The sequence below is a fragment of the Rhinoraja longicauda genome, chromosome 6 (assembly GCF_053455715.1).
Source record: "Rhinoraja longicauda isolate Sanriku21f chromosome 6, sRhiLon1.1, whole genome shotgun sequence".
Lineage (NCBI taxonomy): Eukaryota > Metazoa > Chordata > Chondrichthyes > Rajiformes > Arhynchobatidae > Rhinoraja > Rhinoraja longicauda.
In genome coordinates, this window is record NC_135958.1 from 8816624 (window position 1) to 8839365 (window position 22742).

General features: G+C 47.5%; 1 protein-coding gene across 1 annotated transcript in view; it reads left to right on the forward strand.

The window, feature by feature from the left end:
* LOC144594786 (plasmanylethanolamine desaturase 1-like) overlaps positions 1 to 22293 on the forward strand; it is a 101935-nt gene extending 79642 nt beyond the window's left edge. Inside the window, exons 4-5 of the mRNA XM_078401641.1 lie at positions 7072 to 7284; positions 21322 to 22293. Of these exons, the coding sequence (XP_078257767.1) occupies positions 7072 to 7284; positions 21322 to 21443 (335 nt within the window). The 3' untranslated portion in view covers positions 21444 to 22293. The remainder of the gene's footprint in view (positions 1 to 7071; positions 7285 to 21321) is intronic.
* The last annotated feature ends 449 nt before the right edge of the window (positions 22294 to 22742 follow it).

Sequence of the window (22742 nt, forward strand, 5' to 3'; positions counted from 1 at the left end):
TTTAGAGATTCAGCGCAAAAACAGGCCCATCGGCGCACCGAGTCCACACACTAATACTATTCTACACACTCTTGGAACAATTTTACAATTATACCAAGGCAAACTCCACACAGACAGCACCCGTAGTCAGTATCACAAAATGCTGGAATTACTCAGCAGGTCATGCGGCGGCTAGGAAAGAAGGAATGGGTGACGTTTCGTGTCGAGACCCTTCTTCAGACTGATGTCAGGGGGGGGATGGGACAAAGAAAGGATATAGGTGGGAGACAGGAAGACAGTGGGAGAACTGGGAAGGGGGAGGGGAAGAGAGGGACAGAGGAACCCGGGCCTCTGGCGTTGTGAGGCAGCAACTCTACCGCTACGCCACCGTGCCGCCCCATTGCTGTCTGACGTTCGTCCAGTTTGAAGAAGGGGCCCAGACGTGGAACATCGTCTGCCCATTCCTTCCACAGATGCTGCCTGACCTGCTGAGTTCCGCCAGCACTTGTGTGTTTTGTTAGGAAGTGTTGTTGTGTTTTCCTTTCCATTCCAAATTCCAGTCGGACATTACTGTACTTAATATTCCACATGCATTGCTGATTTGTACAGCTGGTTTGAACAATGTGTAGAGAGCTGTGAGAACACTGGTTAAATACTTGAAATCCTGTCTGACAGACTTTCTAACAAGTGTGCTTACTAAGGATGTCCATTGTGAAGATCGTTTCCGATGAAATGTGTGTTTTTGTTTGTAGTGCATTCCAGAAATCCCAGCACCAGAGACCCGGGTTCGATCCTGACCTCGGGTGCTGTCTGTGTGGAGTTTGCACGTTCTCCCTATGAATGCGTGTGTTTCCAATTTTCAATTCCATTTTCAATTTAAAATACTTTATTGGCATGATAAGATACATCATTATATTGCCAAAGTATAGAACATAACATACATATTTAAAATGCATGAATATAAAAACAAGTACACAATGCATGGGTCGATATGCCCCTGTACATATATATATATATATATATATATATATATATTCACGCAATACATTTATAGCCTTTTATTGATTGCTACTCGTTCTTGCAATTGTAAACAGTACAGCAAAGTAGCACGTTTAGTAGGTCGATATTAATTTCCTTAGTGTCAATTTATGTGTGAGTGTATGTGTACATGTTGGTCATTCACTGTCTCTCAGGTTGTGGCATGCTGTTTCCTCTGGGTGCTCCGGTTTCCTCTCACCTATCTAAAAGCCCCTTAAACGCCACTATCACATCTGCCTCCACCACCAACCCTGTCAGCACGTTCCAGGCACCCCCCCACCCACTGCGGAGAAAAACCTTCTCCACGCATCTCCATTAAACTCAGTCTGAAGAAGGGTCTCGACCCGAAACGTCACCCATTCCTTCTCTCCAGAGATGCTGCCTGACCCGCTGAGTTACTCCAGCATTTTGTGTCTATGTCCCATTAAACTCAGCCTCATTCACTTTAAAGCCATGCCCACTCGTCTTTTTGACAACATCATGACTTCAATTTAAAACTTGACATCAGGTAAATCATGAAAAAATAGGCCCAAAGTTCATTCAATTTTTTTTTAAACTGCGGACAAACAAGACCATAATAACGTGCACAAATTGTCCTTTCAATTATGGACAATAAATTTACAAATTGAATCTTCAGTCTGAAGAAGGGTCTCGACCCGAAACGTCGCCCATTCCTTCTCTCCTGAGATGCTGCCTGACCTGCTGAGTTACTCCAGCATTTTGTGAATAAATACCTTCTTCTGCATATGTAGGAACTGGCGTATTTTGGAATAGTGTGGAACAATGCGTGTGCAATGGAATTATTTTCCGGTTTTCTGATTTATTTATATTCGTGGTTATGAGTTGTGGGAGGGAATTTAATTTGGCAATCAGCTGATATTCAGCAGCAACCCAGTTGATGACCAAATGCTGACAGGCGAAAGGTTTTTGCGAGAAAGGTCACGAAGGTAATTAACACGAGCAGTTTGGAGAAGTGGAATCACGTAATGTTCGTAAATAACCGGAGCAGATCACAATCGGGCAGCGCCAAGATTCACCCCGTAACTGTGTGTGTAGAAGGAGCGAGGGGAATATGGTGGGAAATCTCTGAGAGAGATGTGAATGCAAACTATTGACAGGGAGGAGGTGCGGGACCGTCATGCAGGGCCGGCTATCCGATGCGGGAGCAATCAGAGGCAGAGGCAGCGGAGAGGACCGTCTCTGACGAGGCTTGGTATTGATTGCCGGAGTCAGATCGGGGGAGCACAGTCGGATGTGACAGGAGCGGTCAGTGGGACCACGCGTGAGGCGGGGAACAAGCTGGCAGGCAGTAAAGGAACGAAGAGATCAAGCGAAAGAAGCTGCCGCTGCCTTGCCCGACGAGGATGAGGCTTCCTCTGGTGCTCATTAGAAGATGCAGTAATTCAGAAGGAGGATGATGGCACCAGTGGTTTCGAGCTCAGCTGTAAACCACACCAATCTCTGTCTGATTCCAAGGGGTGTCTGCCACTCAAAGCTGTTTGCCTTGGAGGATGAATCTTCATTGTGCTGAGGTTCGCTGTGAGGGAGGACGTGTTACAGGGAGGATTTTTTTTTTTTTGCCATGGGGAAGGGTTGAAATATGTGGAGGAACCCAGTTTGAATTGTCTGCTGTAGTGATGATCCAAGCTTTCAGACAGGCCTGCGCCTGCCTCCATTCACTCTGCTCTGAAGTGGTGATACACTCACTTCTCAGACTGGCATAGTTAGCAGGCAGCACATCATGCAGCTTATCACAAAGTCATAGAGTGACACAGCATGGAAACAGGCTCCTGCAGCCCAATTTGCCAACACCGACCAGCTACACTAGTCCCACCTGCCCGTGTTTGGCCCATATCCCTCTAAACCTGTCCTATCCATGTACCTATCTGTTTCATAAATGTTGGGATAGTCCCAGCCTCAACTACCTCCTCTGGCAGCTCGCTCCATACACCCATCACCCTTTGTGTGAAAGAGTTACCCCTCGGATTCTCGTTAAATCTTTTCCCTTTCACCTTAAACCTATGTCCTCTGGTCCTTGATTCTCCTACTCTGGGCAAGAGACTCTGTGCATCTATCCGATCTATTCCACTTATGATTTTATACACTTCTATAAGATCACCCCTCATCCTCCTGCGCTCCAAGGAATAGAGTCCCAGCCTACTCTACCTCTCCCGATAGCTCACACCCTCTAGTCCTGGCAACATCCTCGTAAATCTTCTCTGTACCCTTTCCAGCTTGACAACATCTTTCCTATAACACGGTGCCCAGAACTGAACACAATACTCTAAATGCGGCCTCACCAACGTCTTATACAACTGCAACGTGACCTCCCAACTTCTACACTCAACACTGGAGAGATCTTGTACCTCGGCCAGTTATATGTTGCCTCCCTTCTCTACTTCCCTCACTATCATGAGCCCGCAGTCCGCGTCCAAACTATTCTCTTTGCCTCTATAATGGGCTGCCCTCTCTTGCTTTCACACATCTGTCCAGTTATTGCCAAAGAAGCACAGGGAGGAAGTACAGGTGCCGGTGAACACCGAAGTCAGGCACAAAATGCTGGAGTAACTCAGCGGGTCAGGCAGCATCTCTGGAGAAAAGGAATAGGTGACGTTTCGGGTCGAGATCCTTCTTCAGAAAGTCAAAGAAGGTCTCTCTTATGAGAAGGACAATGAGTGTAATTTATTTTGGGGAAATTTATTTTGGACACAGAGTTGTGGAGGTCTGGAATGTGCTGTCGGGGGTGGTAGTGGAAAAAGATCTGATAGTGGCGTTTAAGAGGCTTTTAGATAGGCACAGGGTTATGCAGGGAATAGAGGGATATGGGCCATGTACAGGCAGATGAGATCAGCCCAGCTAGGCTTGATGTTTGGCACAAGCATTGTGGGCTGAAGGGCTCGTTCCTGCGCTGTCCTGTTCGTCAAGACTTTAGAGATACAGCGTGGAAACGGGCCCTATGTCCCACCAAGTCCCTGCCAAGGATCGATCACCCCGTCCACTAACACTACCCTGCACCCGAGGGACAATTTACGATTTTTTTTTAAACCAATTAACTTACAAACCTGCACATCTTTGGAGTGTGGGAGGAAACCGGAGCACCCGGAGAAAACTCACGCGGTCACGGGGAGAATGTGCAAACTCTGTACAGAATGCACTCGTAGTCAGGATCGAACCAGGGTACCCGGCGCTGCAAGGCAGCAACTCTACCGCTGGTAGTTCAGCACTGCTCTCTGGTTGTGGTAGGATGAATCAGTTGCCTGATAACAGCTGGGAAGAAACTGTCCCTGAATCTGGAGGTGTGCGTTTTCACACTTCTGTACCTTTTGCCTGATGGGACAGGAGAGAAGAGGGAGTGGCCAGGGTGCGACTGGTCCTTGATTATGCCGCTGGCCTTGCCGAGGCAGCGTGAGGTGTAGATGGAGTCTATGTTCTATGTTATCCCACTTTCTCATCCACAATCTATGGGTTAGAGGGCCGATCAACCTATGGTTATTTTTTAATTCTTTCACAAACAGACTATTGATTTGATATCACTTTTTCAACACACCGTTTGCACATGTGTTTCATGATATATCTCAATGATTTACTTGACATACAGCAAAGGGCAACTTCTACTTTGCTACCACCATCTAGTGGAGATATGAAAACACATCATGTTCAAGAAAGACGCATCAGCTTTCAAAGTTTAACAGCTTTTCTATTAGTTATTCATCCTGTTAAAGGATGTCTTTACTTAATGTAGAGTCTTCACCAATCATTTGCAAACACCAACACCAGGTCTTTGAGTAGGAAGCACATATTCAAGTCAAGTTTATTTGTCACATACACATACACGATGTGCAGTGAATTGAAAGTGGCAATGCCTGCGGATTGTGCACAAAAAAGAATTACAGTTACAGCATATAAATAAAGTTAATAAGTTACTATAGTGTAGACAAAAATTTAGTCTCTGGAGTTATAAAAGTTGACAGTCCTGATGGCCTGTGGGAAGAAACTCCGTCTCATCCTCTCCGTTTTCACAGCGTGACAGCGGAGGCGTTTGCCTGATCGTAGCATCTGGAACAGTCTGTTGCTGGGGTGGCAGGGGTCCCTCATGATCTTGCTTGCTCTGGATCTGCACCTCCTGATGTATAGGTCCTGCAGGGGGGCGAGTGTAGTTCCCATGGTGCGTTCTGCCGAACTACTCTTGGGAACTACTCTCTGCAGGGCCATCCTGTCCTGGGCAGAGCTGTTCCCAAACCAGACTGTAATGTTGCCGGACAGGATGCTCTCTACAGCCCCAGAGTAGAAGCAATGAAGGATCCTCAGAGACACTCTGAATTTCCTCAGCTGTCTAAGGTGGTAAAGGCGCTGCTTTGCCTTACCCACCAGTGCGGCAATGTGCGTTGCCCATGTCAGATCCTCTGTGATGTGGACTCCCAAGTATTTAAAACTGCTCACCCTATCCACAGTCGACCCATTTATCTCCAGAGACCCATTTATCTGGTGAGTGTTGAGTGTTAAGTCAAACCCCCTTCACCTGTATCCACCTATCACTTTCCAGGCTTTGTCCTGCCCCTGCCTCTCTTTTCCAGCTTTCTTCCCCGTACTAAGAAGGGTTCCGGCCTGAAACACCATCTACCCATTCCCTCCGCAGATGCTGCCTGACTCACTGCTTTAGTTCAGTTTAGTTTATTGTCACGTGTAACGAGGTACAGAGAAAGGCTTTTGTTGTGTACTCCAGCACTTTTGTGTTTTACTCGAGATGCCAGCTCCTGCAGTTCCTCGTGTCTCCACGTAATATGTTTTGTCGTCTGTTTTGGGAGGTTTTACAAAACAGTCCCTATCCATCACATCGTCTATCAATTGACGGCACGGTGGCGCAGCGGTAGAGTTGCTGCCTCACAGCGCCAGGGACCCGGGTCCCACCCTCACTACGGGTGCTGTCTGTACGGAGTTTGTACGCTCTCCCCGTGACCTGCGTGGGTTTTCCCAAGATCCCCGGATTCCTCCCAAGCTCCTTCTCCTTGTGTGAACCTTCCTATAGGGATCGTGGTCTTGCCAAGATAGGCATTCCTCACGTCTGGTCTGGGTAGAGCACACTATTATATAGCCTTGTGCTCTGAGATTAGCCGTAAAGTGAACTGAAATCACTTCTTCTTGCTAAATTAGACGAGGTTTTAGGTTTATTATTGTCATGTGTACCGAGGTCCAGTGAAAAGCTTTGTTTTGCATGCTATCCAAAGAGATCAGGTAATACCGAACGTAAATACAACCTAGCCAAGCTCAAGACCAATCGGTAGAGCAAACGCGCATGGGAAGAAACTGCAGGTGCTGGTTTACACCGAAGAGAGACACAAAATGGTGGAGTTACTCAGAGGGACAGGCAGCATCTGCGGAGGGAATGGACAGGCGATGTTTTGGGTCAAGACCCTTCTTCAGCGTTAACCAATATTGAATGTCAATGCAAGTAGGACATGATGTCAAGATATTCTAATCTCCTCTGTCTGCCCATGACCCATATCCCTCCATTCGCTGCATATCTTGTGCCTATCTAAAAGTCTCATGGTCTGTGTAAAACAAACTTGCCCCTAACATCGCCTTTAAACATTCCCCCTTTCCCCATAAAGCTATGCCCACGAGTCTTTGACTTTTCCACCATGGAACAGAAAGGTTCTGACTGTCTACCCTATCGATGCCTCTCATAATTTTATATGCTTCTATCAGGTTTAGTTTAGTTTAGTTTAGAGATACGGGGCTGAAACAGGCCCTTCGGCCCTCCGAGTCCAGCGATCCCCGCACATGGACACTACCCTACGCGCACGAGAGACAATTTACATTTATACCAAGCCAATTAACCGTCAAACCTGCACATCTTTGGAGTGTGGGAAGAAGCTGGAGATCTCTGGGAAATCCTCGCGGGTCATAGGGAGAACGTACAACCTCCATACAGACAGCGCCCGTGGTCGGGATCGAATCCAGGACTCTGGTGCTGTAAGGCAGTAGCTCTACCGCTGCACCACCGTGCCGCATAAAGTTTAATTTCCTTCCTTTTCTTTGTTTTTTTCCTTGCAGATGTTATCCGTGAAGCCTTCCACTGGCACTGTTACCTGTTCTGTCTGAGCGTGTTTGTGACAATGACCAATCAGATTCACAAATGGTCTCACTCGTATTTCGGCCTTCCTCCCGGGGTCAGTGTCCTTCAGGATCTTCATGTCATCCTGCCCAGAAAACATCATCGCATCCACCACATCGCCCCTCACGAGACATACTTCTGCATCACCACAGGTAGGAGCAGAGGCAGGAATGTCCCGCAGCATGGAAACAGGCCCTTCGGCCCAACTTGCCCAATGTTGCTACATCTGAGGTCATAAGTGCATAAGGTGACACGTAAAAAAAAAAAATCTATTCAGATCTGATGTGAAAACACCCAACAACTAATATAAGTTCATGTTCATAAGTCCTAGGAGCAGAATTAGACCATTTCATCCATCAAGTCTACTCTGCCATTCAATCATGGTTGGTCTATCTTTCCCTCTGAACCCCATGCTTCTGCCTTCTTCCCATAAGCCCTGGACACCTGCTCTAATCAAGAATCTATCTATCTCTTCCAATTAATCTATCTATCTTTCCTATATGACCTGGTCCTATTAAGTTACAGGTCCACCACCGATTATCCAGCAACTGGTGGTCTTCTCCCCACCCCCCCACCCCCATTAATCAGCCAAAATCCCTCCCCTCCTCGGAAGTCCCCCTGAAAATGTGGTGCCCTGGCCGGGTGAGGCGGCCGATCTCGACCTCATCGGGACTTCCGCGGTCGATCGGCGGCTGGAATCTGCCTCCCTGCGGCCGGGGCTCTGGAACTCCGGCCCAGCCGGAGCCGGCAGATCCGTTCCCAAGGCCGACTCCCGAGGCCGACTTTGCGGGTCGGTATCTCGGCCCCCCGGCGGCCTGGGCGGAACGTTCCGGTACCGACAGACTCCTCTCGGAGGTCCGGCAAATCGGACTCCTCTCAGACCTGTTGGTTTGGCAAAACGGATAATCCAGAAAGGCTCTGGAACCAAGGGTGACGGAAAATCGGCGGTGTGGTCCCGTTTGGTCCTTGAAACCTCTCCTTTCCATGGAGCTGTGCAAACGTCTTTTAAAAGCTGCTATAATTGTGTGGAACCTGCCTCAACTACCTCCTCTGGCAGCTCATTCCATATATGCACAACCCTCTGAGTGAATAAGTTGCCCTTCAGGTTCCTATTAAAACTTGCCCTCTCTCACTTTAAACCCGTTGCTTCTAGGTTTTGATTGCCTGGGTTTTACTCTGGGTAAAAGACTCTGTGCATTCATATATACTTGCTATTCCCCTCATGATTTTATACATCTCTAGGAGATCTCCCCTCGGCCTCCTGCGCTCCAAGGAATAAGGTGTGAGTCTGCCCGACCTCTCCCTGTTGCTCAGGCTGTCAAGTCCTGGCAAAATCCTCCCAAATCTTCCTTGCACTCTTTCCAGTTTAATGACAGCCTTCCTATGGCAGGGTGACCAAAACTGAACACAATATTCCAAATGTGGCCTCACCAACAAATTGTAGGTACATTTGTCCTCTTGTCTACATTACAGGAAAGATGTTGTCGAGCTGGAAAGGGTACAGAGAAGATTTACAAAGATGTTTCCAGGACTAGAGGGTCTTAGCTATAGGGAGAGGTTGAGTAGGCTGGGACTCTATTCCTTGGAGCGCAGGAGGATGAGGGGTGATCTTATAGAGGTGTATAAAATCATGAGAGGAATAGGTTGGGTAGATGCACAAAGTCTCTCGCCCAGAGGGGGTGAATCGAGGACCAGAGGATATAGGTTTAAGGTGAAAGGGAAAACATTTAATAGGAATGTGCGGGGATCGGTGGGCCGAAGGGCCTGTTTCCGCACTGTATCTCTAAAGTAAATTAAAAGGAATCTGAAGGGTAACTTTTTCTCACAAATAGTTGTGGGTGTATGGAACAAGCTGCCAGAGGAGGTAGTTGAGGCTGGGACTATCGCAACATTTAAGAAACATTTGGACAGGTACATGGATAGGACAGGTTTGGAGGGATAAGGGCCAAATACAGGCAGGTGGGACTCGTGTAGCTGGGACATGTTGGCCGGTGTGGGCAGGTTGGGCCGAAGGGCCTGTTTCCACGCTGTATCTCTCTATAACTCTATTACTCTTGAACCAATACCATTCAATTAAAACAGCAAACCTTGTTTACCGTTCATTTATTGTTTAGCAACGTGCTTATGAATATTTTAGCAATGGAGCATTTGATCTGTAAAATTAATCTCACCCAAAAGCCAAACAATTTTGCTAATGTGAATGCTCGCACCGATACTGATAGGCAGCCAGGAGGATGGATTAGAAAATTCATTCATGGCTTTTTATTCCTGTTATTGGAGCTACAAAATTGATCCTTATCCCACTCTGAAGAGACATCAAAAGTTGCCGGTCTTGAACTTTCCAAGCTTGACTGTGGAATGTCTAGATTACAATTAAAACACAAAGTACTTGTGCTATAACACCAGGATAAGCACTCAACGAAGAAAGCCAAGCCCAAAGCCAAAGTAGTATCTAACTATCCAACTGAATGTACCAACTTATGCTGAGCACAATAACTAACTCCATAGGCAATAAGCATGTTAACTAGCTCATTAAAATAAACCTGATCGTATAGACGCAAGTATATCATTTAATTGAGTTAAATGGAAGATAGATACAAAAGGCTGGAGTAACTCAGCGGGTCAGGCAGCATCTCTGGAGAGAAGGAATGGGTGACGTTTCAGGTCGACCCCCTTCTTCAGAAACGTCACCCATTCCTTCTCTCCGGAGATGCTGCCTGTCTCTACTCTTTGGTAACAGGCAGGAGATCACTTCTTTGCCAATTCAGGTTGTATTGAGATACAGCAGGCTATGTCCACGCCGACCATTGATCACCCGTTCACACTAGTCTTATGTTATCCCACTTTCTCATCCACTCCCTACACACCAGGGGTAATTTACAGGGGGACGATTATCCTGAAAGTCCAGCACGTCCTTGGGATGTGGGATGAAACCTGAGCACCCGGAGGAAACCCACGCGGTCACAGGGAGAACGTGCAAACTCCGCACACAGACAGCGCCCTAGGTCAGGATCGAACCCGGGTCTCTGACGCTGTGAGGCAGCCGCATCGTTGATGGGAACAACTTGTTCAGGTTCTGACCCGAAACTTGACCCAAAACGTCACCGATCCATGCCCTTCAGAGGTGCGGCCTGACCCGCCTTAGTCCCTCCAGTACTCTGTGTTCTGTGGAGCTGCATTGATCTATCTGCTGGGGGAGGAGGTTTCTTTATTCACCTTTGATCTGACGCCGCACGATTTTAGTTTAGTTTAATTTACAGACACAGCGTGGAAACAGGCCCGTCTGCCCACCGAGTCCGCGCCGACCAGCGATCCCCGCACACTAACAATATTCTACACACATGGGTGACGTTTCGGGTCGAGACCCTTCTTCAGACTGGCGAGGGATAAGGGAAACGACAGATATAGACGATGATGTGGAGAGATAAAGACCAATGAATGAAAGATATGCAAAAAAGTGACGATGATAAAGGAAACAGGTCATTGTAAGCTGTTTGTGGGGTGAAAACGAGAAGCTGGTGCGACGTGGGTGGGGGAGGGATAGAGAGAGAGGGAATGCTGGGGCAACTTGAAGTTAAAGAAATCAATATTCAGACCACTGGGCTGTAAGCTGCCCAAACGAAATATGAGATGCTGTTCCTCCAATTTGCGTTTAGCCTCACACTGACAATGGAAGAGACCAAGGACAGAAAGGTCTGTGTAAGAATGGGAAGGGGAATGAAAGTGTCCAGCAACCGGGAGATCAGGTTAAATGCTGTTGATGCAAATTATTCGCCAATTCTTGACAACTTAACAGTTTGTAGTTACATAACCGAATAGGTACGCTCAGAAATGAGCGTGGAAGCAGCCCCTTCGGCCCACCGGGACAACGCAGATCAGAGATCACCCACAAACTGGTTCTATCCCACACACCGGGAACAATATCACCAATCAGCCTACAAACCTGCACGTCCTTGGAATGTGGGAGGAAACGGGAGCGCTCAGAGAAAACCCAAGCGGTCACGGGGAGAACGTACAAACTCCGTACAGACAGCACCTGAGGTCAGGATCGAACCCGGGTCTCTGGAGCTGTAAGGCAGCAACTCTACCGCTGCGCCACCGTGCCGCCTCAAAGTTCTTTGTAGTTCTTTTTGCAATGTGTCTCTTGAAGACACTTGAGTTTAGAAGAATGAGGGGGGACCTCATTGAAACATACAGAATAGTGAAAGGCTTGGATAGAGTGGATGTGGAGAGGATGTTTCCACTAGTGGGAGACTCTAGGACTAGAGGTCATAGCCTCAGAATTAAAGGACGTTCTTTTAGGAAGTGGATGAGGACAAATGTCTTTAGTCAGAGGGTGGTGAATCTGTGGAATTCTTTGCCACAGAAGGCTGTGGAGGTCAAGTCAGTGGATATTTTTAAGGCAGAGACAGATAGATTCTTGATTAGTACAGGTGTCAGAGGTTCTGGGGAGAAGGCAAGAGAATGGGGTTAGGAGGAAGAGATAGATCAGCCATGATTGAATGGCGGAGTAGACTTGATGGGCCGAATGGCCTAACTCTACTCCGATCAAGACCAAGAACTCTACCTGATGAAGACCAAGCTTGCGGTTCACACGCAGAAAGCATCCCAAGTCCAAGCTCCAAACTGTTGAGGAAACCAGCCTAGTGAACAGCCATCGGAAAAAATGATGAGTTGTTTTGTAGGACACCAACGATGAGTGTATTTATGAAGAATACACGAGGGAGAGCCTGTGTTTCAAGGGAGAATATGGCCTAACAGCCCTCGTCTCTCTCAGGAACGATGCCTTCTCAGTTCTCAGTAAGCAATACTCGCTGCGATGAATTATTAATAGCCTACTGTCAGGAGTAACAAATAGACTTGAATAAAACACTACCAGTAGAAAACAAGAAAAATTGGCTTCACAGGGATCAATCAGAGATTTGAGGTAGCCTTGAAAGAACTGTTCCTTAGTTACAGTCTTTTGTTCAACTTCATTTAGGGTTATCGTGAAAGTCGGCATCAAAATCGGAGTGTGATATTCTCCAACGCACCCAAATGCGACTGGCAGAGCCTGAGAAGGATCTTGACCCGAAACGCCACCCATCCATGTTCTCCAGAGATGCTGCCTAACCCACTGAGTTACTCCAGCACTTTATGTTCCTGCTGTTGGCCCTGTTGTTATTCCAGTAGCATAGCAGCAATACTAATAGGGGCGGCACGGTGGCGCAGCGGTAGAGTTGCTGCCTCACAGCGCCAGAGACCCGGGTTCCATCCTAACTTTGGGTGTTGTCTGTATGGAGTTTGTACTGTGTGGTTTTCTCCGGGTGCTCCGGTTTCCTCCCATACTCCAATGATGTACAGGTTTGTAGGTTAATTGGCTTCGGTAAAAATTGTAAATTGTCCCTAGTCTCTCAGGTCGGCCGACTTGGGGCTACTGACTATCCCGCGGTCTAGGCTTAAGCTCAGGGGTGACCGCGCTTTTGCAGTTACAGCTCCTAGACTGTGGAACAGCATCCCTCTCCCCATCAGAACTGCCCCCTCCATCGACTCCTTTAAGTCCAGGCTCAAAACCTATTTCTGCTCCCTAGCGTTTGAGGCCCTCTGATGGGGCGCTGTGAACTATTTATGTATGTGCTGTTATGTTTGTATGTTTGTTATGTTCGTTCTTAGTACCTGAACTGATGTACAGCACTTTGGTCAATGTGGGTTGTTTTTAAATGTGCTATACAAATAACATTGACTTGACTTGACTAGTGTGTAGGATAGTGCTAGTGTGTGGGGTGATCGCTGGTCGGCGTGGACTCGGTGGGCCGAAGGGCCTGTTTCAGCACTATATCTCTAAACTAAACGAAAAATGGCCCTATTTATTATTCCATGACCATAACAGCAATACTAACCTGATTGTTAAAGCTGTTCTTTTCCCCTCTTTAACACATTCATCTCAATTTTTCAATAAGCTCAGAACCTGAGGGCCTGAGCTATAGGGAGAGGTTGAGCAGGCTAGGACTCTATACCTTGGAGCACAGGAGGATGGGCGGTGATCTTATCTTATCATATCATATCATATCATATCTATACAGCCGGAAAAAGGCCTTTTCGGCCCTCCAAGTCCGTGCCGCCCAGTGATCCCCGTACATTAACACTATCCTACACCCACTAGGGACAATTTTTTACATTTACCCAGCCAATTAACCTACACAGAGGTGTACACAATCATAGACCAGGTAGACGTACTTGCCCAGGGTGGGGGATTTGAGAACCAGAGGTCACAGATTTAAGGTGAAGGGGGAAAGATTTAATAGAAACCTGAGGGGTAACTTTTCCACACAAAGGGTGGTGGATGTATTGGACGAGCTGCAGGAGGAGGTAGTTGAGGCAGGGACTATCGCAACATTTAATAAACATTTGAACTGGTACATGGATAGGGCAGGTTTGGAGGGATGTAGGCCAAAGGCAGGTAGGTGAGACGAGTGTAGATGGGACACGTTGGCCGGTGTGGGCAGGTTGGGCAGGTTGGGCCGAAGGGCCTGTTTCCAAGCTGTATCACTCTATGACTCTAAATAATTGCTTGTGGTGGTCTCGACCCGAAACGTCACCCATTCCTTCTCTCCAGAAATGCTGCCTGACCCGCTGCGTCACTCCAGCTTTCTGCTATAGCATCTGACTGTGTCAACATTGGCAAATCTACCCACATGTTCCCAAGTGAACTGGTCTATGAAGGCGATCGCTTCGCTCAACATCTGCGCTCGGTCCGTGTTGACCAAACTGATCTCCCGGTGGCCGAGCACTTCAACTCCCCCTCCCATTCCCAGTCTGACCTTTCTGTCATGGGCCTCCTCCAGTGCCATAGTGAGGCCCACCGGAAATTGGAGGAACAGCTCCTCATATTTCGCCTGGGCAGCTTCTAGCCCAGTGGTATGAACATCGACTTCTCCAACTTTAGATAGTTCCTCTGTCCCTCTCTTCCCCTCCTCCTTCCCAGATCTCCCTCTATCTTCCTGTCTCCACTTATATCCTTCCGTTGTCCCGCCCCCCTGACATCAGTCTGAAGAAGGGTCTCGACCCGAAACGTCACCCATTCCTTCTCTCCTGAGATGCTGCCTGACCTGCTGAGTTACTCCAGCATTTTGTAAATAAATACCTTTGATTTGTACCAGCATCTGCAGTTATTTTCTTATATGGTCTATGAAGGAAACAGGTACAATGATGCAGTTGCAGTGTGGCTGCTGGGTGCATTGCAGGATGGGTAAAACACAAAGTGCTGGAGAAACTCAAGCGGGTCAGGCAGAGTCTGGGGAGGGAATGGACGGGCAAAGTTTCAGGTCTGGACCCTTCTACAGATGCCAAGAAGGTTCCTGACCCGAAACATCGCCTGTCCATTCCCTCCAGCACTTTTCTCAAGATTCCAGCAGCTGCAGTTCCTTGCATCTCCATTTTACAGGATTGGTTTAATGGACGTTGGCGTTTATGTTAAGGTTTGCAAACTGCAATAACCAAAGTATCTTTAGCTCTCAGCAAGCACTGAGGTATTGGGGTTCCTTGCTGTTTTTTATTCCCTGAAACTTACTTTCCCATTCCAACACCCTGAAGTTTTTAAGCCAGGTACATGGACAGGAAAGGTTTAGAGGGACATGGGTGAAATGCGGGCAAGTGGGACTAGTGTAGATGGGGCATCTTGGTTGGCATGGGCAGGTTGGGCCGAAGGGCCTGTTCCCGTGCTGTATGACTCTATGGCTCTGTGACAAGGAAAACTACTCTTAGATTATCAATACTCTTAAATCGCAGTGGAATTCCCTGCCACAGAAGGCAATGGAGGCCAATTCACTGGATGTTTTCAAGAGAGAGTTAGATTTAGCTCTTAGGGCTAACGGAATCAAGGGATATGGGGAGAAAGCAGGAATGGGTTACTGATTTTGGATGATCAGCTGTGATCACATTGAATGGCGGTGCTGGCTCGAAGGGCCGAATGGCCTACTCCTGCACTTATTTTCTATGTTTCTATTATGTTATCTGTTGTATAAGAAAATAACTGCAGATGCTGGTACAAATCGAAGGTATTTATTCACAAAATGCTGGAGTAACTCAGCAGGTCAGGCAGCATCTCAGGAGAGAAGGAATGGGTGATGTTTCGGGTCGAGACCCTTCCTCAGACTGAAGAAGGGTCTCGACCCGAAACGTCACGCATTCCTTCTCTCCAGAGATGCTGCCTGACCTGCTGAGTTACTCCAGCATTTTGTGAATATTATCTGTTGTGGTCTCTTGCTTGTTGCTGGGTGCTTTTCTTCCTTACCCCTTGATGGTTTTATTTCAGTCGAGTTTTTGTTCCTTTTTCCTGTTCTTTACCCATAAATTTATTGTGTAACTGATGCTCCAAATTGACATCATTTGAAAGGCTGCATGAAGGCACAATTTGCTGCATGGTTGGTGCACTGCGCCATGGGGGGGGGTGCAATATTGATTCAGGCCGCTTTATCATTCAGGTGTCCCCCCCGCATCGCGTTTCCAGGGAATTGCATTTTTTTTCCCGGTGTGCTGAAGCAGTCAAAATCATCCCCCACACGGAGGCCTATTTGTATCCAATTTAAAGACCCAAGATCGTAGCTGTGGCCGAGAATTTGTTTGTTCTCTTCCACGCTTGGAACCCAACGACAAAAAAAATTTTGGGGACACTGGTGCCTGCAGATTCTGCAGCAGCTTGTGTCTCCACTTTACTGCAAGTAAGCCGAAGGACGGGCGGCACGGTGGCGCAGCGGTAGAGTTGCTGCCTTACAGCGCCAGAGACCCGGGTTCAATCCTGGCTAAGGGTGCTTGTCTATACGGAGTTTGGGAATGGGAGGGAGAGTTTCTAAACACTTTAACTCCCCCTCCCCATTCCCACGCTGACCTTTCTGTCCTGGGCCTCCTCCATTGTCAGAGTGAGGCCCAGCGCAAATTGGAGGAACAGCACCTCATATTTCGTTTGGGCAGCTTACACCACAGCGGTATGAACATTGACTTCTCTAACTTCAAGTAACCCTTGCTTTCCCTCTCTCTCCATCCCTCCCCTTCCCAGTTCTCCGACCAGTCTGACTGTCCCCGGTTACACTTTATCTGTTTTGCTTGTTGTCACCTTCTCCCAGCTAACGATGATCTGTTCTACGTTGTCATTGAGCTGCATCTCTTTTGATGTCTCGTTTTCACACACTTTACCCTTCCTTATCTCTGTGTCTCCCTCTCCCCTGACTCTCAGTCTGAAGAAGGGTCTCGACCCGAAACATCACCCATTCCTTCTCCCCAGAAATGCCGCCTGTCCCGCTGAGTTACTCCAGCATTTTGTGCCTATCTTCAGGTATACAATACAATACAATACAATACAATATATCTTTATTGTCATTGTACAGGGGTACAACGAGATTGGGAATGCGCCTCCCATACGATGCAATAAATTAATTAGCTAGTCAGTATTAATTTAAACAACAACAAATTCCAATGAAACAAATTGTAACAGTTTTAAAACAGGATAAAGTGCAAGTAGATCTGTGCCGGTTCACTGTGCGATGTGACCATCCGGCTCAGCAGGACCGGTTCATAGCAGCTATGGCCCTGGGGATGAAGCTGTTCCTGAGTCTGGAGGTGCGGGCGTAGAAGGCCTTGTATCGTCTGCCCGATGGAAGGAGTTCGAACAGACTGTTGCAGGGGTGTGAAGAGTCTTTGTGGATGCTGGTGGCTTTTCTGAGGCATCGTGTGTTGTAGATGCCCTCCAAGGCTGGTAGCTGTGTTCCGATGGTCCTCTGAGCTCTATGGACTACCCGCTGAAGAGCTTTCCTCTCTGCCTCCGTGCAGCTGAGGTACCACACAGGGATGCCATGCGTTAGGATGCTCTCTATGGTGCAGCGGTAGAAGGTCGTCACCAGCTGTTGGGGCAGACCAGACTTCTTCAGTGTTTTCAGGTAGAACAGTCGTTGCTGTGCCTTCTTGACCAGCGCAGCAGTGTTATTGGACCATGTTAGTTCCTCCGAAATGTGAATGCCCAGAAACTTGAAGCTGGACACTCTCTCCACACTGTCCCCGTTGATAAAGATCGGGGTGTATATGCAGGCTAATTGGCTTTGGTAAGTTGTAAAATTGCCCCTAGTGTGTGTAGGTTAGTGTACGGGGTGATTGTGGGTCAGCGCGGTCTCGGCGGGTCGAAGGGCCGGTTTCCGCACTGCATCTCGAAAGTTTAAAGGAAATTCTAACGTCAATGGACCTCTTGCTGAAGTTGTGAAACCCCACAACAAACAGATTTCGAGTCATTAAAACACCCATTGTGTGTTTGGCAAAAATAACACAAAGTGCTGGAGTAACTCAACGGATCAGGCAGCATCTGTGGAGAAAGACACAAAAAACTGGAGTAACTCAGCATCTCTGGAGAGAAGGAATGGGTGACGTTTCGGATCGAGACCCTTCTTCAGACTGATAGTCAGAAAAAAGGGAAACGAGAGATATAGGCGATGATGTAGGGAGATGTAGAACAAATGAATGAAAGATATGCAATAAAGTAATACATAGATACATATATACATAGACAATAGGTGCAGGAGTAGGCCATTCGGCCCTTTGAGCCAGCACCGTCATTCAATGTGATCATGGTTGATCATCCACAATCAGTACCCCGTTCCTGCCTTCTCCCCGTATCCCTTGATTCCGCTAGCTCTAAGAGCTCTATCTAACTCTCTTTTGAATGCATCCAATGAATCGGCCTCCATTGTCTTCATGAGGCAGAGAATTCCACAAATCCACAACTCTCTGTGTGAAAAAGTATTTCCTCATCTCCGTTCTAAATGGTCTATCCCTTATTCTTAAACTGTGGCCCCTGGTTCTGAACTCCCCCAACATTGGGAACATGTTTCCTGCCTCTAATGTGTCCAATCCCCTAATTATCTTATATGTTTCAATAAGATCCCCCCTCATCCTTCTAAATTCCAGTGTATACAAGCCTAATTGCTCCAGCCTTTCAACATACGACAGTCCCGCCATTCCGGGAATTAACCTAGTGAACCTACGCTGCACGCCCTCATTAGCAAGAATATCCTTCCTCAAATTTGGAGACCAAAACTGCACACAGTACACCAGGTGCGGTCTCACCAGGGCCCGGTACAACTGTAGAAGGACCTCTTTGCTCCTATACTCAACTCCTCTTGTTATGAAGGCCAACATTCCATTGGCTTTCTTCACTGCCTGCTGTACCTGCATGCTTCCTTTCAGTGACTGATGCACTAGGACACCCAGATCTCGTTGAACATCCCCTCTTCCTAACTTGACACCATTCAGATAATAATCTGCCTTTCTATTCTTACTTCCAAAGTGAATAACCTCACACTTATCTACATTAAACTGCATCTGCCATGTATCCGCCCACTCACACAACCTGTCCAAATCACCCTGCAGCCTTATTGCACCTTCCTCACAATTCACACTACCCCCCAGCTTAGTATCATCTGCAAATTTGCTAATGGTACTTTTAATCCCTTCATCTAAGTCATTAATGTATATCGTAAATAGCTGGGGTCCCAGCACCGAACCTTGTGGTACCCCATTCCGAAAGGGACCCATTTATCCCCACTCTTTGCTTTCTGTCTGTCAACCAATTTTCTATCCATGTCAGTACCCTACATGTGCTCTAATTTTGCCCACTAATCTCCTATGTGGGACCTTGTCGAAGGCTTTCTGAAAGTCGAGGTACACCACATCCACTGACTCTCCCCTGTCAATTTTCCTAGTTTCAACCTCAAAAAATTCCAGTAGATTTGTCAAGCATATATATATACATAGACAATAGGTGCAGGAGTAGACCATTCGGCCCTTTGAGCCAGCACCGTCATTCAATGTGATCATGGTTGATCATCCACAATCAGTACCCCGTTCCTGCCTTCTCCCCGTATCCCTTGATTCCGCTAGCTCTAAGAGCTCTATCCAACTCTCTTTTGAATGCATCCAATGAATCGGCCTCCATTGTCTTCATGAGGCAGAGAATTCCACAAATCCACAACTCTCTGTGTGAAAAAGTATTTCCTCATCTCCGTTCTAAATGGTCTATCCCTTATTCTTAAACTGTGGCCCCTGGTTCTGGACACCTCCAACATCGGGAACACGTTTCCTGCATCTAGCCTGTCCAATCCCCTAATTATCTTATATGTTTCATTCTTCTAAATTCCAATGAATACTAGCCCAGTCGCTCCATTCTTTCATCATATGATAGTCCCGCCATCCCGGGAATTAACCTCGTGAACCTACGCTCCAGTCCCACAATAGCAAGAATGTCCTTCCTCAAATTAGAAGACCAAAACTGCACACAATACTCCAGGTGTGGTCTCACCAGGGCCCTGTACAACTGCAGAAGGACCTCTTTGCTCCTATACTCAACTCCTCTCGTTATGAAGGCCAACATGTCATTAGCGTTCTTCACTGCCTGTTGTACTTGCATGATGATAAAGGAAACATGCCCATTGTTAGCTTGGGGCTAAGTGAAAACCAGTTACAGACAATGTGACTCAATAAGACGACTTTAAAGCTTGTACGATTTGGGTGGGAGAGGGATATAAGGGTTATTTGAACTTAGAAAAATCAATACTCATGCCGCTGGGGTGTAAGCTGCCCAAGCGAAATATGAGGTGCTGTTCCTCCAATTTGTGCTGGGTCTCACTCTGAGGCCCAGGACAGAAAGGGCAGTGTGGGAATGGGAAGGTTGAATAAAAGTGTTTGGCAACCGGGAGATCAGGTGAGTCCAGGCAGACTGAGCGGAGGAGAACGTGTTGGCAATGCTTCAGATCGGGACCCCTCTTCAGACATGCTGATATTTTGGGTCAAGACCCTTTTTTGCAAAAGAGAATATAAATGAATGAACAAATTCATTCTAAAAAACGTTCATTTACATTTTCGATCCTGACTATGGGCGCCGTCTGTACGGAGTTTGTACGTTCTCCCCGTGACCTGCGTGGGTTTTCTCCGAGATCTTCGGTTTCCTCCCACACTCCAAAGACGTGCAGGTATGTAGGTTAATTGACTGGGTAAATGTAAAAATTGTCCCTAGTGGGTGTAGGATAGTGTTAGTGTGCGGGGATCGCTGGGCGGCGCGGACACGGTGGGCCGAAGGGCCTGTTTCCGCGCTGTATCTCTAAATCTAAAATTACCCTTGCTATGCCTAATAATCCTTTGAACTTTAATTGGTTGCAAAATCAGGTAATTTTACCTCAGAAAGGCATTGTTTATCTTTAACTCTTTTGCAAAGACTTTTCTTTTGGATTCAATTGTCTGTCTTTTTAAAAATAATTATTAATACATTATCTTTCCAGCGTCTAATAGTCCCTGCTGTTTCCTTTATTATTAGGCTTGATGTTTATAAAACTTCTTTTGTTTTTTTTTCCTTGATTTTATTTGCTAATGTTTTTTTAATGCACTCTTTTTACCTTCTTGATTTCTTTTCTAATTTTGCTCCTGCCTGCTGTGTTTCCCTCCGGGCCTTCACTGGTATAGATCGTGCTGCATCTAGCCTTGGGTTTGATGCCACTCTGAGTTTCGGCTGGGTATGAGAGAGGAGGTAGTGGTTTAGTAATGTTCATGGCAACATCATGAAACACTGCCGTAGGAATTGAACCGGTGAAGGCCGGGACCCCTTCTTTCATCCTGGGTTGGACTGTCGGGCCAGAGCTACAGGGAGAGGTTGGGCTGGCCAGGGTTTTATGCCATGGAGCGCAGGAGGATGAGGGGTGATCTTATAGGATGTAGTGGAAGATAAAAGTCCAGTAAAGATAGTCCGAGGGTCATCCGTGAGGTCAGGACCGCTCTCTAGTTGGCGAGAAGATGGATCAGGTGCCTGATAACAGCTGAGGAGAGACTGTCCCTGAATCTGGAGGTGTGTGCTAACTCCAGATAGCAGCCCCAGAGACCTGGTTTGATCCTGGCCTCGGGAGTTGGCTGTGTGGAGTTTGTACGTTCGCCCCTGTGGCCCCTTGGGTTTCCCCCGATATCCGTAAGGCGTGCAGGCTTGTAGGTTAATTGGCCCTAGTGTGCAGGGGAGTGGATGAGAAAGTGGGAGAACCTCGAACCAGTGTGAAGGGGAGCTCGACGGTCAGCGTGGACTCGGTGGGCCGAAGGGCCTGTTTCAATGCTGCGTCTTGCAGTGGAAATGTTGGTGAATATTTGAGGCGTGCCCTCTGACGGCTGTGAATCTTCTCTCTTGTTCTCAGGGTGGCTGAATTACCCTCTGGAACTGATTGGGTTTTGGCGGCACCTGGAGCATCTGATAACAAACCTGACTGGACACAAGCCAAGGACTGATGATATGAAGTGGGCTCGCAAGGTGGAATGAGAGACAAAGCTGGCCGTGGTGCGGTGGGAGTCACTAGTCTCAGCCGTGCCCAACAAAGCGAAGAAGCAAATCATTCCTTTCCCTTATCCTTGATCAGCACTTACAAACTAGCTTTGATGCAGGATGTGATATATGTCCAGACAAACTTCTATTCGCAAATTATTGCTGCCATTTAAACCAGCTGCTTCTGTAGATATGAACGTAATTATAACAATTTAACTTCACTTCACTATAATGCACGGGATACAGGAAAGTGCCACCGACTTTCCGACAACTGGTGGTCTGGCACCTTCTTTAAATGGGACAAAATCCACCTCTCCCCCCTCCTCTGGAAGTCCCCCCGAAAACGTGGAGCCCAGGCCGGGTGGGGCGGCCGATCTCGACCTCATCGGGACTTCCGCGGCCGATCGGCGGGTGGAATCTGCCTCCCTGCGGCCGGGACTCTGGAACTCCGGCCCGTTCCCATCGCTTGGCTTCCCAGGCCGACTTTGCGGGCCGGTAATATCCCGGCCCCTCGGCGGCCTAGGCAGAAACGTTCCGGTAACGTTTTACTCCTCTCGGAGGCTGTGGCCTCTGTTGGTCCGGCAAGACGGATAATCCGGCTAGGCTCTGGAGCCAAGGGGTGCCGGAAAACCGGTGGTGGAGCTGCTTCATTTTGCACAAGAGTATATCCACAAACATCGCAGCTGTAGCGGACACAGTAGACAGAATAATGAGGATACCATTTTAATGGTGAATTCTTGAGATCGTAACAAAACTGACTGTGTCCTTATCAGCCTTAAGCACTTTTAGCTTGATTATAATCCTGGTAAACTGAATGAACCTGTACAGGAACTTATATAAAAATTAATCGCGTTTTATAACTGTGTGAACTTTATTTTGTTTCTGTGCTTTGGAACTGTAAGTTGAGGTGACATAATAATAGAGAACCTTGTTAGAGAAATCTTCACACGCACAGTTGCATCTTTCTATACATCTATTAGATCTTCACTTGCTATCTGTTGCTGCAGTGTTAGAGTTGATGCCTCACAGCGCCAGAGACCCGGGTTCGATCCCGACTAAGGGTGCTGCCTGTACGGAGTTTGTACGTTCTCCCCGTGACCTGCGTGGGTTTTCGCTGGTTGCTCCGGTTTCCCCCCACACTCCAAAGACGTGCAGGTTTGTAGGTTAATTGGCTTCGGTAAAAATTGTAGGTTGTCCCCAGTGTGTAGGAGGGAGCTAGCATGCGGGGATCGCTGGTCGGCACGGACTTGCTGGGCCGAAGGGCCTGTTTCGGAGCTGTATCCCTAAGCTAAACTA